Below are 18,768 nucleotides of genomic sequence, written 5' to 3'. Positions count from 1 at the left end.
TGAGTCAGACAGCTGGTTGTGGTTGTACAGATTAACCTGTCCCCTGGAATTTCACGTAGCAACATAAGTAGAGAAGGGGTGTGTGTGTATGGCCTATTTTCAGCTCACACAGGTGTGTTTCAGCAGGTGAAAAACAAAGGGAACACCATGTTGACAATTTTCTCAGCATGGGAACGTCATGTGACATATGTGATCAAAATAAGGCGTGGAGACATTTTGGGCAGGTTAACTCTTTCAAGATCAACTCATATGTTATTTGTTTTGTAGAAAGAGGAAGAGAAAAGGAATGAAAATCCAAATCAGCCTTGTTTTCTTTCTGGGAGATTGACAGTATAAGACAGTAGAAAACTATTCTACTGCAATTATTCAGCGTGAAGACTTTATCTGGGGAGAAAAGAGAAGATGACATGTTGCTTCTCAGTGTGCATGTCCTATAACTGAACCCACTATGCATCCATGAAGCTATTTGATCATTTATGTGTTGTATTCTCTCAACAACCATGACTTTCCGGATGACTGTATTCATAAGGAATGTTCACACTGACATGCAGATCTTATAAAGTCGTTAATTTTAACAGACCTCACTGGAATACCATGGATATGAACTGTGTCACTTATACCTTAAAGCCACCAAACAAGCATGCTGTGAGCTGATTTATTAAACTGTCACTTTTAAGCCCAAATATATCACCCACATGTCAGTCATTCTGGTTATGGTTGAAGACAAAATAATCTGGAGCTACCTTCATACTTGCTAAGAGTAAACACACTGTGTCAGACCTTTGGAAAGAACTATGTCTGGTGCCATAGCAAATATAAACATGGCTGTATGTGTAAGCATTGCACTGTGGTGAGAAAAAAAGTCTTTCAACACTAAAATTCAGACACCCTATCCAAAAATAACTATATTTACTATGTACTGAACTATTTTTAGTGTGAGATCTGTGTCTGTAATTTCACAGTGGAACAAAAAAAGCAGCATCCACGGTTTGTAGAGGACTTTCTGGTAACAACCTCACTAGCTCATTTTTAGGTTTTTATTTAGTGTCTAAAATCTCAATGTACTGCTCACTGTTGAGGGACTGCTCTATAGGGGGAAGTGATTAAGAGGGATTTTGAACACAGCCTATGTCTATTTGCAGCTTGTTTCCAGACACAGCTGTCACAAATATAGTGTGACTCACATGGGTCACTGCCAGAGGGTGGAGAAGTCGGTGAGCTGAAAAGGGTTGTATTCATTTCTTACTTAGCAGTTGTCGTCACTGGTGTGCCTCTGCCCAAACAAGCTAGAGTCGACACTTTATCCTAAGATAGCCATCAAACTTAATCCTTAATTATTTAAAGAAAATCTTGACTTTGTGTTTTAATCTAGTTTCTTAGACTAATCTTAGCAATTTCTAGATTAGGCAAAGCTTCGCTGAAATTTTAATATTACCTGCAATTGCATTTAGGACTAATTTAGCAACAATAAATTAGATCCTTAACTAAAGGTTTCTCATCTTATATGAGTCATATTTAGAGTGATCCTGTGAAAGCTTATGTTGGAGTCTACATCTGCCAGGTGCAGGGAGAAGATTAAAGGCAAAAATGATGGCAGAGAGATATACAGAGACAGGGGTTGTAGAGGACATAAAAATAGGTTTATGAGGACAGAGAGACGGGCAGGCAGACTGTGTGTAAGCTGAGATCTACAAGGGGGGCAGCTCTGGAGTCCAGCAGAGGATCTGATATCTGAGACTATGGAACAAGAAGACACACAACACCAGGCTGGTTTCACACTGTGCCGAACGGACCGAGTCTGCTGCTGCGGCTGCTGCTGACAGCACCGAGAAGTTAATGGCTACAACACTGGTGCATCAAAAACACATGTGCACTCAAATATCAGAACATTTTTTGTATTCCACATGGTGCAAGAACAGAAACTGAATTAAAAACACCTGCTCAAACCCTTTGTGAACTCACACTTTACATTAGTTGTAATGAAGGCTCGTAGCTCTCAAGGTTTTTGTCTTCTATTTTTACATAATAAATAAAGGCACACTCTAAACATCCCATTTAGGAAACAAATACAAAATATAAAGCAGAAAATAACATGTTTTATACTATAAAACCATTTGATGGAACTTAAGGCATATTTGTTATCATAATTTCGAAATAATATTTTGATGACATTGACAATAATTAACAACAATCACTGATTTGACCGATTATGATTCACCAGGAACAAAATGCTTATTCATTTCAGATTTAAACTGGGATGTTCTCTAGAGGAACAGCTTAATTCCCAAAGCATAGATGCTAAATTAAAATATTCAGGAGCAAATGTACAAGTATGAAAACTGTCATGATTTCTTTAAATTTCTTATAGAAGATCTGTTTTTAGAGAACATTTGTCACAAAATGATTTTAGAAAGAGCAAAAAAAAAAGCACATTAATATTGATCTTTTTCTTGTTTTGTGACATAAAAAAGGAAGTAAATAAACAGAATCTTACCTTTTTCTGGTACCACACTACAGCATCTTTTACTTTGGAAGCCATTTACATTTCTCTTCTCCCCGCCTAGGGCATCTTAGACTGAAAACACACAACACACAGCGAGAGAGAGAGAGAGAGAGAGACGGCAACGTGAGTGACAGAGTAATGAAGAGAGAGTGAGAAGGACTGAGGTCTATATACCTGGCAGGCAGGTGTGTCTTGACAACTGACGACTAAGACAGGGAGGGTGAGACACATCAGGCTGGGTTTGTGCCGATATAAGTGGAGACAGTAACTTGAGATAATACACAGATGCAAACACATAGTTTATACGTCTTCTTCTGATGTTTTTGCTTCTGAATCATGCACACACACGAACACACTCCACAATAACTTACTATTTGCTGCGTCATGTCGTTTCCCGTGACACCCATCAACAAAAAACAAACAGCCTACTGGTGAAATGCCGTGGACATAATTATAACTTTAACTGTGGTAGTTAAATGTGGTTGAATCACAATGTGACACACACAGACTCAGACAGAGAAAAAACACATGCAAATGCATGTTCCTGGAAATGATTTCACTATGGCTGTGAGATCCTGTGCAGTGGTTTGTGTGCGAGTATAGTGTGAGTGTATTAACTGTGTGTTCGTGTGAATCTACACACGTGAGTGTGTCTGACTTCTATGATGCACCAAGTCAGCCGCTGGTTAGCTTAGCTTAACATGAAGACCGGGGGAAAACAGTGTATATACAATACATATCAATATAAAACACATAGCATATAGGCCAGACATCATATACCACATGTGGATATGTCTGAACAAGAGGAAGAGTAAAGTTTCCCAACGTTTCATACATTGCCAATAAAGAATAGTTGCAAATAAAGGCTATAAGCACCCAAGTGTGCCGTTCTCCTATATCTCATGACGTCTACTGATTTGTCCACTTTACTCTTGCTCTGTTGTATCTTTGTCCAAGTGTAGGAGACAATTAAAACGACAAATTCATTATTTATTAAGACTGTTTCCAGGTTAACCTATTAGTCAAGCTACAGCTACCAAGGAAGACACTGAGAAAGAGCTGAAAGAATGAAATGGTCAACTTGGAGTTAGAGTATACAGTTCCAGTTAAAACATCCTATGTGCCAACATTGTGCAAACCATTACAGAGACTATAGCAACTAATCACACACTTAAATGTCCAAATGAAATTGCTTATCTTGCACTTTAGCCAGCTGAAGTGTTCTACACAGATCATTGCAGCTCAAGCTGCAAGTGGAAAGCCCAAGAGGAAAACCTTTTTCAGTAGTACTTATTTATAAGGTGCAAGTTTCAACACATCAGAATCCAAACTGACACATTGTGGAGTCACAGCAAGAAACTTGACTGAAGCCTGAGATTAGACAAACAAAGTGTTTAGTTCCAGCTCGTTTCTACTGGTTTAGGGGCATTTCTCAGAATCATTTCCGTTTAAAAACAGAAACTGTAAATATGCTTTAATCACTCAAGTACAGTAAAGTGATTGGCCATGTCAGTGCATTTGACTTAAGGCAAAACACCCCAACAACAAGCAGGGTCAGCTGCAGTACAGGCCTGGCAGGGAGGAAACCCAGCATCTCTTGATGTGTGTTTATGCTCCAGCCTTCAGGTAAAGATTAAAACTGACAATTTAATTTGTGGTTACGTTAGTTTGTCTAAATACTTTTGAGCCACCAACAAAGGGAGCCTATAAACAGTAAACAGCTCATTCAAAACTGAAACCCTTAAATTAAAGCTGGCGATCTACACGCTAAGCACATCTTGATTCATTTCAAAGCCATTGTGATGCTGTATAGAGCTGAAATGATGAAAACATGCGATTATGCAATCATGACTGTCACTTAATAGGAAGTTCAGATGGCAGTGAGCTAAAATCCAAACATACCTGTATCTGTTGTGCTGGACATGAGGTGTGTCACTGTTACACTCACTGTGCTATTACACTAAACCGTTTTTGAAACAAAACATTCGGGTGATAGAGTCGATGTGAGCTTGTTTGTCGTGATTAATACGGATGAGAGCAAAAAGAGTTGTACTGGACTGACTTTAAATACCCGACCTTCAAAGTTATTTGACACTTAGAATAATAAAAGGAGTTATTCTTTCCTCATCGAGGTAATGTAGCATTTAACAACCAACACCAGGAAATGATTTGTTTATAGTTTATTATTATCCAGCATGTCTAGGGTAAATGTCTAAAATTGGGCCTGTATTATTAAGAGCTATAACCACTGTGAGTGGGATAATTTAATGAAGAATTTGAACATTCGAAAGTGGAAACATCTTCATTTTGTGGAAGAGGAAGAACGCGTGGATGACGTTAAGTTAAAAGAAATACTCTACCACTTTGTGGTTAGCCATTCTCCTTCCCTCTTCTCCTCCCTCCTCCGTCTGTCCTCTTCCTTCTCTTTGCATCTCCTTTCTATCACTCTGTTATGTAAATGCAGAGTTGTCCTGCTGCGCGAGCAGGATGAACAGGCGAGCAGAGAGATGGAGAGTGATGGAGGGCAGCAGCTGGAGGCCAGGTTGAATCAGAGGGCAAAAATAGTGTTCCCTTTCTCTATGTCTTCTTCAGTTGAACTCCAGGAAACACGACTCAATCTCACTTCGACTTATTTCTTCATCTTTAATGCATTTTTCAACTCAGCTTTTCTAACTTGACATATTTTGACTCCTTTCCTGATAGTTGAACATTTAATTTCACATAACTGCAGCTTTGCATGTGAAGCCTTGTTTGTACTCGTTTGTCAGCAGAACAGTCTCTTATTTCCAGTTAGTAACATTTCTCGTAAACAGTTTTACTAAAATAATTACAAGAGCGCTACACAGTCAAATGTAGCTACCTTAACATTTTTGTGCTTAGAAGTGCTTCTATATTTGAAATATTATTCAATTTAATGCCACAAAGCCAATGTGATGAGTCAGTTTGGTAGCCATCTGCAGTCTGTGTTGTTTACCATCTAACCTTCAAAGAAACCTGTGTGAGATCATACTATAAGACCGTCTGAAAGCTTTACAGCTTATCTGCCAGTGTTCAAACCACAACACTTAGTGTATTTGTATGATAAAGTCACAACTTCAAACAAACAGAGTAGTATTAGTGTGAGTGTCAAAGTTCTTATGTGCAAAGCTGATGTGGAACAAGTCCAAGCACAGAAGAGACAAGATTGTGACATTGAAAAGCAGAAAGGAGGAGACTCCTCGAGTCAAGTAGCATTAACACCACAAAATGTCTCTCCACACACACACACACACACACACACACACACACTCACACACACACACTTCATAACACCAGCAGACTAATGCAAAGAATTAGAAGAAAGGTCTTATACCCATGAGTGTTGCACTCCCAAAGCTGCAGAGTTGGATTTGTAAGCATTTCTGTGTGTGTATAGAGAGATATTTTTAGACGCAGGAAGAAAGTCTCTTGCTTGCTGTCGTCTACGATTACAAACATCACTTCTCCCTCCATTTTTCATTGCAGAACTACACAGTCCCTGACATATACCACACTCAACACTGGCTTTTTACTATTAAATAATCATGCAAATAAAGCACATCTGTCTTTTATCCAAAGTTACACTTTGGATAAAAGACATTTGGTCAGTGAGAGAATGCACTTTGCTGGTTTATCCTGTGCGGCAGTGAAATGAATTGTGGACAAAGTATGAAAGAAAAAGGTGAACAAACAGCAAACACTATGTGAAGTGTGAGAAAGCAAAGAAAGTACTTTGTCATTCTTCCTCTGTTTTCTTAAACCTACAGACAGAGGAATCATTAAATTCACAATCACACACACACACACATCCATCCAAAACTAACATTCTCACAGGTCTAACAGAGACTTAATCAACACTTTCTCTTTCTATCATAACAGGAACGTGGATTGAAAATATGTTTTCGCTAGAATGAAGCTGGCACTCCAAATACACAGTGTGTCCTCACAATTATTTTTTTTAGGATTAGGCAAAAACCAAACAGTCTCACTGTATCCACAAACAATTTCCAATTTGATCTGCCTTGTAACTGCATCAAATGTATTATTTCACAACTTGCTCAAGTGTAATTAACCGTCATCATGTGAAAAGTCACACAGCTGGAAAAACCACAGTTGAAATGAATGGCTTCAAATTACTTGTTGACCAGTTTGATATGAGGCTAAAACAACCGACTGAAAACCTTTAAGCAAAACTGAATAACTGTCGCACAAGCCCCACGTCATTGTCAGAACCTTGCAATGTGTTATAAATATACATATTCTCGTAAGAAACGTGCCATGAGACATGTATGCAGTTTCTGTCTCCGGTTCAGAACCATTACACCCCTGTTTATTACACTGTCAAACTGCCAGAAGGTAGGAACACACCTAATTTCTGGGTTCACTACAATACACAGCAGAGGTTATGGCTGAAAACAGCATCAAATATGTTTTCTAACTGGTATAAAAAGTGAGCACAGGGAATTGAACCAGACCAATGTTTATCCCAGACAGACAAACCTAAGACAATGACACCCCATCATTAGTGGATCTGGGCAACAAACACCAGTGTTTTCTGTTTTTATGTCTCAGTCTGACAGTTTTAAGACCTGAAATCCTCTTCACCCTGAGACAGTGATAAGAAAAACAGATCATTGTGGTTTAAAGCCTCAAAATCCTTTCATCATCCCTCAGTGTGATGCCAACATTGATTCACACACACCGACACATACTATTGCCTAATACGGCTACATTCATGGACAGTAAAGTGCTGAGTTATTATTTATGCTGGAAAACATAACAAGAAAAAATAGGCTAAGAGCTTTCCTAACACTTTTTCCACAACCATGCACTCAGTGTTCCCAAAATAGTTTGTGGTTGGCTAAAGGGTACTTAGGGAATGAAGCCCAGACAATAGACAAACAGGCATTACAGTGTAGTCACAGGAAGGAGAATTCAGACATTCAAAATGAAAACATATAAACCAGATGTTTTTTTTGGTAATTTCTTAGACTTAAACAAAATATATGATCATATAACTCATTTCAAAAGGTCTTTCATGTTTCATGTTAAACAGTAAGTGTGGAAGCAGCAAACTCACCAACAAAAAAGCTTCGAACACAATTACATATGCCCCATTACAAAGCTGTCAAAGGAGAATTCAACGAGCACACACACGGTCTGCAGCCCACAGGCTTGCCAAGTCTGTCTGACCAGTGGCCTGTCTGAAATGACCCATTTAGAGAAAAAGAGAGAGAGTGGTCAAGTCAGACAGCATGCATTATGTAGGGCATGGTTCATATGAGGGCCCGTGACTCTGTATGTGTGTGTGTGTGTATTGTGTGTATATTCATGTGCGTCGTTTCTGTGTGAGCAGAAAATGGCTGACTATAAATTTGCCATGTGTCTCTACCAGCTACTGAATTAAATGTTTTCTGTATTAGTGTGTGTGGTGATGTTGCTTTATGCTGAGCGGTGGGAAATAAATAAAAAACAATAATAAAAAGATGATAGAATGATGTTAAACCATCTCAACTATCCATTTATCTCAGACATAACATACGGATGTTACCCAATTTCCTGAATACCACATCTATTTTACTCCAAGTAGAGCACATGAAGTGAAGTAATGCAAGCAGTAATATTGAATAATGCATAATATTCAGTTATTGAGCTCAATGCCTTGGGTTTTAAAATAGAGGAAGACAGCTGTGATCATGTTACATCAGCACAAACTAACAGCAGTGATCGAGACTGTAACTTTGTGCTATATCAGCTCTGCCCTCTGTTTCCTCTCAGAATCAGAAGGACAAGTATGTCAAGCTATGCCGGAGATTTAAACTACGTACCAATGTATGATTTTTAAAATTTCCAACTATCTGTAAATGTTAAAATAACATTTAGCATTTCAGCACAGATTCTGTACCATCACAGCAGCACTGATAATCACATAGTCTAATAAAGTCAGTCTATAGTCAATACAGTCTTTACAGAAATTACACACACACAAAATCATTAGAGCTAAATGAGTCCTTGGTGTGAAGGTCTTTGGTAGGTACATAACTGTGTTTTGGTAAGGAGGAGGATTTTTTTATAATGGTTCTCATAACATTTGATGTTTGGTTATGCATGCTGCCACCCTCTGACATTTTAATCTGACACCTTTTAGTTATTCTCGTTTTAATCTCCAAGACTAACACATTTGCTCTTATTTCTATTACTGCAAATGACAAAGGCTGGTTTCTAATAACAATTCCCACTTCCACTGAGTTCCAAGTTGTTAATCTAATTCATTTGTGAAGCTCTGATTCCCACAAATCTCACCCTGAATGTTTCATCTCCTCTCTTCTTTATTAGAAAAGTACCAATTATTAAGCATTTAGGTGGTCACTGAGCTAAATCGCAAACACAGCCCTCTCCAGAATTATTTGCGTGGCCAATTCATTTTCGTTTATTGTGCACTGACGACATTTGGGTTTAAGATCGATATATAAATATAAGACAAATGTTTGATAAAATGACTTTGAATGTATAACTGTTTCTGTGGAAGTGCTGCTGGGAAGAGGAAAAACACCTTAAGGTCAGTCAGAGCAGTGTATGTTTCTTAGGCCTTGTGATGTGTAACTGTATACATCCCCTCATCACTCCAACCACTGCTGCGACATCAGAGGTTTTACATGCTAGGTAAACTTTGAAAGGAGTCACGTTAGGTTTCAAATTTAGGGGCAGTAGGGTTCATGTGTTAGGCTTTAGTCTATATGCAGCGAAGCTCTAATCAGGCTGGTGACCTTTATCGCTGGTTAAAAAGTCACACTTAATACAGCAGTCAAAGTGCTTTTGATCAACTCCATTGTAGACAAATTATTTTCCTCATTTGTGCATCATTATGTAAAAAACCTGTTTGACCTGAATAAGTTAACGTGCCAGTCAAACGAGGTTAGATGGAACCTGAGGTTAGAGAAGGACATTTTAACCATTTAAAAAAAAGGAAAATGTATTTGATAATATCTGAAATTAACCGTTTCTCTGGGATGTTGAATAAAAACGTGAGCTCAAGAAGAGGGACCTCCTTTATGAGTCTAGTAACTTGTAATGTGTAACACTAGCTGTTATCTCTCCCTGTGCGTGCTCTATATTTCATGATCGGTGCTGGTTTCATCTAAGCTCAGGCGTGAGGGCATGCGTGTGTAGAGCTAAGTGTGTTTGCGTGTGCATGCATGCCTGCAGGAAATATGATGCTGCTCAATCAACGAAGGATCAACAGTATAGGGGGGGGGATTCTGAGATTAAGTGTGTGGGAAACAGAAAACGGTGGGATGTAGAGGATCGTGTTTTCCATCATGTTGGGTGATTCCCTAACAATCTCAGGTGACAATAACTTTACCTACACAGGACTTGATCATATAGCAACACACATACGGTATATCTTTTAGTTATTTAGTGTTTTTACTATTTCAACTGCCTACAAATGTTGAGCCACTACAGACTTACATAATATCAAAAATACAATTTTAAAAGATCAAACGTTTATCAGACAAAAACCAAACTTGCAAACCAAGATGTTTGTTTCCTGTATGAAGCTTGACAAGTGATTAAGAGGTATTATACATTTCTATTAATGTTTGTGCACAAAAAAACAAGCCTTTTTGCACACCCACAACATGTGAATATTCTGTAATGTTGATTAGACTGGTTAGAATAGGGCTGCTTACGCAAAACCTGGAACAAACACACCCAACTAATACGGTCACTGGTAATTCTTAACTACTACACACCCAAAAATGTTGTCAAAAAGACAGAAAAGCAGTGTTACTTTGTGCAATATCACTACAAACAGAAATTTAAAAGGAAAAATATGAGAGCACAGATGGCTGGAAGATGTAGCATCTGTTCCACAGCAAAGTTCAGCTTGATATCACAGCAGTCTCATTCAAGAGAACAGGTTTAGCCACAACATGTAAAACACTGCTCTGGTAATGTAAAAACAAGCTCACTACAGTTTACAGTTTCTTTTCAACAGGAGCCAAGGGGAAAAATTGTATCATAAAATTGCTCATATATTAAGACAACCTCGACATTCAATTCAATTTTATTTGTATAGCGCCAAATCGCAACAGAAATTATCTCAAAGCACTTTATAGTGTAAGGTTTAAGACCTTACAGAGTATAACTGTACATGGACATCCCATCCCTATTGATCATGGGCATTTAAATCAGGTGTGACGTCCATTCAATGTCAAATGATTTGTCAGAAATTTCACCAAATGCTAAAACTCAATGACCAATTCTGCCTAAATCTGCAAATGTAACTTTCAACTGTAGTTGAAATATACTGTGAAGAGCTGCTGTCAAAGGCTTCTGTGATCCAGACGCAGAAACATTATCTTGTTTTTCTATAAAGATTTTAAATAAAGTCCAGCTAAAGTCAGGTGTAGGAGCCCACAGCGGTCAATAATGGCAGGTTTCAGATCCTCATTTCCTCTCACACCAAAGCTACAAGTTACTGCTACTGTGTTGACATCTATTTAAACCTACTTGGCAGTAAACCTGTTTTTGATTTTATGACTTAATGGCAGAATGATAATGTAGATGCAATTTCAATTTAACATATTAAAAGCCAAGATAAAATTCTCTTCCTCAAACTTAAACTTGAAGGTCTTCACAGAGACGTTTTACTTAAGTGTTACCTTTAAATAATTATAAGAGCCATATTTATTGGACAGGAAACCAGTGGCTTCACTTCACAGTCCAGTCTCTCATGCTCTTCTCAGAGGGGAAGTATGGCTTTTTTCACAATCTCTTATTTTTCCATCTGTCTCTCGGTCAAACATAATGAGCAGTGCTTATGAACAGAACTACTATTGATGCCTGGGCAGGGTCAGTCTTTGCAGGCAGCTGACACTCTCACACCAACAGTCCAAGAGGTGCTGAAGTATGAAGCAGCACATAAACAAAAACAGACTGGAGTATGGGATGGTGAGGAGGTTTTCTCACACTCACACACACACATACACACATACACATACACAGACGACTCACCTCCGGTTGGGCCGTGTATTACACTGGTACTTTGTCCACAAAGCCAATTTGTATAGGAGCTGGATTAAAAAGAGAAAGAAAGATGGTCAAGACTGGTCTATAACAATCACATACTTGTTCCATTTAGACACTCTAGACTAATATCTACAGATTATGTCTGCATTAAAACGGGATTCTAGTGTATTTTGAGCACTGTGTATCTGAGTTTTTTCTGCATGTGTGTAATGAGACTGCGCAGTAAAGCTTGAAGGCATCATGCGTTTATTACTGAGCTCCAAACACAAATACACTGGCTGTCACAATAACACACAATACACAAATAACTGATAACAGTTTTTTTCCAGATAATTTCCTGGAAATGTAACACCCATTTAGTTGTAAATTATGGTAGTTAATAAGTACTTCTTGTGTAGTAGGGAAGGTGGAAAATACAGCAGAAATCAATATCCATCTGATATTCCTAGACAGATTATTATCAAACAGAGATTGTGCCACACTTGAATACTTGCAGGCATAGTTTATGGAAATTAGGTAGAAATATATCAGTTTGTGAAATTGTACAACATAAAGTGTGTTTTATATCTTGAAAACATTGTTCACACATCATGAAGTATAAACTTTAACAATATTAAAAAGTTACAAAGTTGATGTTTAATGCATGGCAGTTCAAAGCCATGAGTTGGTTAGCCTTTCTTGGAAACTCCTCTGAATATCAACACAAAATAAATTGTTAACCAGTAAAGAATATCATCAGGCAGCAATAGTCAACCTTAAAATGCTTCTCTATATCCAAAGTTAGGAGACCTTTGTCACTATCAATTATCCTTCAGAATGACGGCCTAAAAAGGCAGGTAACCTGTACCTCACAGAGTCACAATGGAGACTACATGTTCCCCCTCAATGCAAGAGAACGGTGCATGACCCTGACACAACTATTCAGTTGCAAGTGTCACGCTTGGATGATTTCAGGTAATTAATTTATAAAATAAAAGCATGGACAAAGATGCAGAAGCTAGTTACGTGGCCAAATGACAGTTGTTCTTTTCATTGCAGTTGGAACCACAAGGATTTGTGCAGTGACCTCCTTAAATCTTGTAAAAGCAAGAAGGCGAATGGTGCGTGAAACCACAACCACTAGTGCAACAAGTTTTAGACTCCAGATGTGAGTTTGTAAAAGACTTTTTCACTGCATCCAACACTAAAAGCTACAGTTAAAGATGCTTGGATGGAAGTAAATCTCTAAGTACGAATTAGGTTGGTGGTTCACAGCAGCTCAAAGATGGAGTGTAGTTGCAGATTGTAAATAATAATAATAAAAATAATTTTGGGGGAAATCCTGATCCTGCCAAAAAATACAAAAAACAAAAACAAACAAACAAAAAAACACACCAATCTTTTCAGGGGGTGTGGGAGGGTACAGACTATGTTTGATTGGCATGAGTCACTCGTGTTAGTTTCATAACCTGTTCATCTGAAACCAATCACACTATTATTATTATTATTATTATTATTATTATTATTATTATTAATCATTAATACACCATGTCCAGTGACCTCATGTTCCTCTAAAAGGAACAATTTTCAGCTTTGACTGACAAAAGTATTAATTAACTAACGACTCCCTTTATTCTTATATCTCAGTAATGGATGACACTGTTAATAAGCTTGATACCAACACCCTTAAACTGAAGCAGCAGCCATGATTAACTTGTCCTATTGTCTAAAAAGATTTATGGGACAGCTGATATCATTAGGTTAAATTAGTCTGTTGCTTCAACTGATGCATTCCCATTATTAGCAAAAACCCTGACTCGATCCAAAATCAAAATGCACCTGGTATACATTTCATATGCAGCGGACAACACATAATTTCACAGGATAAAAGTGAGCAGCAGTGAGCAACAACTCCCCATCTACTGCAACAGATGGCTTGAACAGTGCACTTCTCCGAAGCCACTTGACCTTTCTCTGTAACCTTTCTGCTCATGCTTATTAATGCTGTGGCTATATTTTTAGGAGTAAAAAAATGCCCCTGCAGGCTATAACATAAGATGATATGGTAGTCTATTGTGTGATGTAACTATATTGCAGTTGATGATGTAACCAGCTCTGCAGACAGAATCAAGCTGCACAATACAAAGGACAATCGACTGAGAGCTCCTCAGAGAGAGACAGGAGGAGAGAAGAAATTAAGTGTAAGAAAAGGACAGAGACAAGAGACAGAAAGAAAAAGTGAAGGAGCGCCTGGTCAGACAATAGACATTACTTTATTTGCACAATTCACTTTGTGCAAATGTATGCAAACACAAATGACACAGCAATGACCTCCAAGTCTGAACATTGCAGAGCTGCTGCACAGCTACAGTGGTTGCAAGAGACCACGACTTCCTGCTGCTGCTCTTTTCCACTGAACTACATCAAATAGTGCCTTGCTCAAAGGTACTATCAAAGGCACAGACTAAAATTTTCACAAATAATACATCAAATTAGAGCACTGGTTACATAAGTGTCATTCTCGGGATGTGCAGCTGCAACAATAGTTAGTTGTTGCAGTTGCCACATGTCTGTAACTGGATTTTCCACTAAAATGTAGTCTCATCTGTTCTGCTTTATGACAATGTATTCTGAGTTACAATACATTTCTATTTTATGCACAAACTACACGTTGACAAACACATTAAAAAAAGACTTTGATAAATGTTAAATGCTGTGTATCTTAGCCCTGACTGTCTTTTACCCTTTATGGATTTGTGCAAGGCTCTGTCAGTATGGTGAAAAAAGGTTAATTGGGTGAATGATTAGACACAAAAGTAGACACACTGGTTGGACAGCAAACCGTGTTAGATAATCAGATGTCCTGCCAAACTGAGATCCTGGCCTCCACATGAGACAGGTAGAGGAAGCAGACAGATTACAGCATATAATAGATGATACGAAGGGATATAAATTTTAGTGAGGATTTGTGGCACAGATTAGAATTTAACTAAAGTTTTCTATACAAATACATAAAAGTTTGGATTTCGGTGTGCGGGTTGGGGGAGGGAAATGCATTTAATAACAGCTGTTGGAAACTTTGATGGACAATATATTAAATGCTGTTGTTGCAGTCTTCTTACATAAGAAACAAATACTTGGGGAAATAGTTGAGAGGTAAAGCAGGTTTTCACCCAGGAAATAGTTTAGCAGTAGGGGTAAGCCTCCTAAATGCTGACACAAATCTGTTGAAAGACAGGCAGTATGGACAGTGAAAGACATCTCTCCATTATGCAATATGTGGTACAGTTTTAGATAGTAATCTTGGGTGATTACCTTGGAGAAAGCCAGAAACTTTCATTTCAGATTAGTTAGTAGATGACAGCTTACACAAAACACACTACTATTCAGATTTCTGCAACAACATGTTTAGTTTATTGCTATAAACGTGTTATGTCTGTGTATAGATCATCATTTTGTGTCCCTTAATGGCTTGGTGGTCCACATCCGCTATAAACACTATGGGGAAATCCTGTAGTTAGTTGAATGCTAGTAGAATTTAAGTGGAAGGGGTTAAAGTGCGTGTAATAAAAGACAAATAAAGCATAGTTCGGCACAACAGCTTCACATGTAAAGGTTTAAACTATATTCGTGCCTATTTAGTCGGTAACGTTACAGCTAAACCGTGGACTGTGGCCGTTACTGTGTGTTGTCACTTAAATCACTTTAAACGCAGCCCGTGTTTAAGCTAGCCCACCTATAGATGCTGCCACGGCGAGTTTAAGGTGATCTTTACGGGTCAAGTCCCACACAGACAGCCCTCCACCTCCGTGTCCTGCTGCTAACGCTAGCTAGCTCATGCCATGCTACGTAGTTAGCTAAGCTACCGGTAGGCACAAAGAGCCCACAGAGCTCTCCCCGATACCGAAGCCCTGACTGCGGCAGTCCAAACACACGCACTCGCTCCCTCTTCTTTACCTTTCTGACTGCGACGGCCGCTCCGAGTCCACGCAGAGAAACCAAAGGTGTGCTTTCTAGATGCGATTTACACACCACTGAGCCACTAAATCTCGCCTGTTGTGTGGAGGAGATGCTGAGTGTGTGTGTGTGTGTGTGTGTGTGTGTCCAGTCGCTCACTGTGAGACTACAACTCCAGCTCCACGGCCGTAAACCACCGTGTAAACGCGCCGTTCCATTTTAAGCCACCGGCGACGATCTCTAACTGTTATTAAAGAACTAACGAAGGGAAAGGTGGCTATTATTATTATTATTATTATTATTACAGTAAACAAGTTAACAAAAATTAAAAACCAAAAGCGCAGCACGGTGCAGCTGCGACCATCCGAACCACTTGGAGGAATAAAAAGAGCTTTACTTACCTCTAGTGGATGTTATCATTCACTACAGGAGACGCCTACAAAGGCTCTGCGCTTTTACAAAAGCTTTACGGTTGTATCCCGGAATGATGGACGTCCAGGGGGGCGGGGCCTAGCGCAGATAATGGACCAAAGATGTCTCTGTCTGTCGTGAGCGGACACGACCGCTGATAATTATGTGACTTATCGCACATCAGAGACCTTATTTGAACACCAGTGTGTGCACACACGGCTGCGATATGTTGGTCGCCGATATAAAAATACACTGAAGTAAGTCAGACAACTGTCTTTCACAACACCAACCGGTTACCTAACTGCTGGGCTCTCAGGCTAGCTGGCATTGTAACGTTAGCTAACTAACGATGCTAACGATGAATGGAAAAAATAGTTCAGGGAGTGTTGGTGCTAGTTTGATGGATTTTATTCCTGCAATATCATCTTTAAATAGCTATTAGCAGCTGTTCTCATGATGCTCATCATTCTTATATGATTTAGAGTATTAGGTCTGTCTTACCTGTGCTGTCTTTCTGTGTCTCAGCCTCTTTCTCTGGTTCCTCCTGCGACCTGATGTCTCTGGCTCAGAGGGTTTTGTTGACCTGGGTTTTCACCCTGGTCTTTCTTATCATGCTGGTGCTCAAACTGGATGGAAAGGTAACGATTTTTATTGTCAATACACTAATCTACACATGCAGCAGGTGTTCAGTCACCTTAAATTGTAGTATTCTTCACAATTATGTTCAGGGTTTTTTCACTTAGTCATATTATAAATGATCTCCTCTCCTCGTACTGAAAGATGTTTTCATCATCTTCTTATTTCCACTCTCCAGGTGCAATGGAACTGGTTCCTCATCTTTCTCCCGGTCTGGGTCTTTGACAGCATCCTCATCCTCATGCTCGCCATCAAGATGGCGGGTCGCTGCAAGCCTGGGTATGACCCTCGCAATGGCTCCCCAGAACTGCGTCTGCGTGCCTGGTACCTGACCGCCATGCTGCTGAAGCTGGGCTTCTGCCTGACGCTGTGCGCCAAGCTGGAGAAGCTAGCTGATGTTAAAGTGACATTTGTGTGCATACCACTGTGGACCATGTTACTGGGAGCACTGGTGGAGCTAGGATTGAATATCTTTCCTGAGAGGAGAGAGGCCTGAGGAGCATCAAACTGTTTTGAAACCACATTTTGAACCATTACAGCTGTTATAGACTTTTCAGACATTGGTATTCACCTTAAAATAATACTTGTGTCAAAGACAAGTAGTCTGTGAACGACGGTACACTGAAAAATGCAACAATAGCTCAAAAATGGCTCTATTTTCTATACAAAGAAAAATGCCACAAGGGTTTTACCTGTATCTGTATAAAACTACTTTAAGCCTACCTACACTGGAAGAAACATTGATGCCCTCTAATGTTCGTTTCTAACTCCAAATGTTCAGTATTGTTTTCTAGTTCTCTTCATCTTCACTGTATATAAGCTAGCACCCGCTGCACGCTGCTCTTGTAAACAATGGCACACACATCGAGGAAGTGAATGGTATTGTGTGAATTTAGACTCCTGGGACCAAATCATGGAGTGTAAGTTTTGTCATGAATGCTTCAGATGTTGTGCAGCTGTATTTGTGCACAAACATATTTTCCTTGCATTCCTATGCTGTGGAGGGTAGGTGACCAACACTTGACTAAGTGTTGATGACAATAGATGACAATAGATAGAATAGGTTTGGCTGCAGATACATGTAAAAAAAAAAAAATAAAAATCATGTTATTTGCAAGGCCTCTAATCCTTAACTTTGTGATTCAAGTGATTAACTTTTCGATAACTTCTTAAGAATCTATCACAGTCGACACATTGTGGGTGAAGAGATAAAGGTCATCTTTCTGTTGTATATCAAGTTTAAATTATTAATGTAAATTGTCATCGGCTCAGTGGAACATGCATGAATTAAATGTACCTATTAGTATTTCAAGCCTGTTTTTTGAATTTCTTTTGTATATACTATGCTGAAAACAAAAGGGATATGTTTTGAGATTGCGTGCATGGCCTGTAATAAATGATTTATATTCAAACTGTGGGCCATTCCTCTTGAGTACTATAATTACGCCATAATAGTAATTTTAGCTGTAGCAACAGCATGGAGGGATCACATTTATTGCAGACTGTGCAAAACAAACTATTGTGGCTTGGGAAAGTCCCACAGGGATATGACGTGAAATGAACTGAGCCAGCAAAATGATGTGTTGTCTTCTATCTTTCAGTCTGCCGGGCTCTTACTTAAACACTATTAGTTCCGTGTTTGCAGGTTTTTGCGGTCTGCATTAAGAGTCTTAGCTGCACTGACAGGACATTTACGGCTGCAGGATATAGCCACTAGAGGAACTGAAAGTATGGAGAGAAATCGTTTATGAAAGCACAGTACTGGGAGCACTTATTGAGAGCTTCAAGGCCGTGCACCCTGAAGCGAGTTTCCAAAGTGGAAACAGCTTGAGTCAGACAACACCTTTATCACTGACTGTCGTCAGCAAAATACAGAAGTGACTGAACTGTGGTAACAAAAACATGATGGGTGCAAGGACAGAGTTAGAGCAAGTGATAAGACAAAAAATGAAATGCAAGTCAGTGTTTAAAACTCTGAGAGCCCTGTGGCCTAACATGCTTACTGTGCAGTGACCTGTTGAACATGCAACAATACACATACACAACCTGTTAGCATCATTTGATGGTATAGGAAACATGTAATGTAATAGCTGGAGTTACAGGTTATTTGATTGAATAACAAAATGCACTGCAAAAACATTAGATACTTCACAACAGGAGTAATTACTGAAGAGTAAAAAATCCACAGAAATAATACAGATTTGTGCATCTTATTACCCCTAAGATTCATT

At 39.0% G+C, this 18,768-nt stretch overlaps 2 protein-coding genes across 3 annotated transcripts in view; one reads left to right on the top strand and one right to left on the bottom strand.

Moving 5' to 3' along the window:
* The window catches only part of LOC113163742 (putative homeodomain transcription factor 2), a 38,235-nt gene extending 22,601 nt beyond the window's left edge, over window positions 1-15,634 (bottom strand). For both annotated transcript variants that reach the window (XM_026362642.1, XM_026362643.1), the window contains exons 1-3: window positions 15,491-15,634; window positions 11,540-11,598; window positions 2,495-2,575 (exon numbers count right to left, since the gene is read on the bottom strand). In XM_026362642.1, coding sequence (XP_026218427.1) covers window positions 2,495-2,539 — 45 coding nt within the window. In that variant the 5' untranslated portion in view covers window positions 2,540-2,575; window positions 11,540-11,598; window positions 15,491-15,634. The remainder of the gene's footprint in view (window positions 1-2,494; window positions 2,576-11,539; window positions 11,599-15,490) is intronic.
* A 399-nt stretch (window positions 15,635-16,033) lies between these two features.
* LOC113164203 (transmembrane protein 60-like) lies at window positions 16,034-17,602 on the top strand. Its single transcript, XM_026363380.1, has 3 exons — window positions 16,034-16,158; window positions 16,427-16,539; window positions 16,716-17,602. Exons 2-3 carry the CDS (start codon window positions 16,456-16,458, stop codon window positions 17,031-17,033), a joined length of 402 nt encoding a protein of 133 aa, XP_026219165.1. The 5' UTR covers window positions 16,034-16,158; window positions 16,427-16,455; the 3' UTR covers window positions 17,034-17,602.
* The last annotated feature ends 1,166 nt before the right edge of the window (window positions 17,603-18,768 follow it).

The sequence above is a fragment of the Anabas testudineus genome, chromosome 23 (genome assembly GCF_900324465.2).
Source record: "Anabas testudineus chromosome 23, fAnaTes1.2, whole genome shotgun sequence".
Classification (NCBI taxonomy): Eukaryota; Metazoa; Chordata; class Actinopteri; order Anabantiformes; family Anabantidae; genus Anabas; species Anabas testudineus.
The sequence above is the reverse complement of the archived record's forward strand: the minus strand, read 5'-3'. Positions and strand labels throughout refer to the sequence as shown.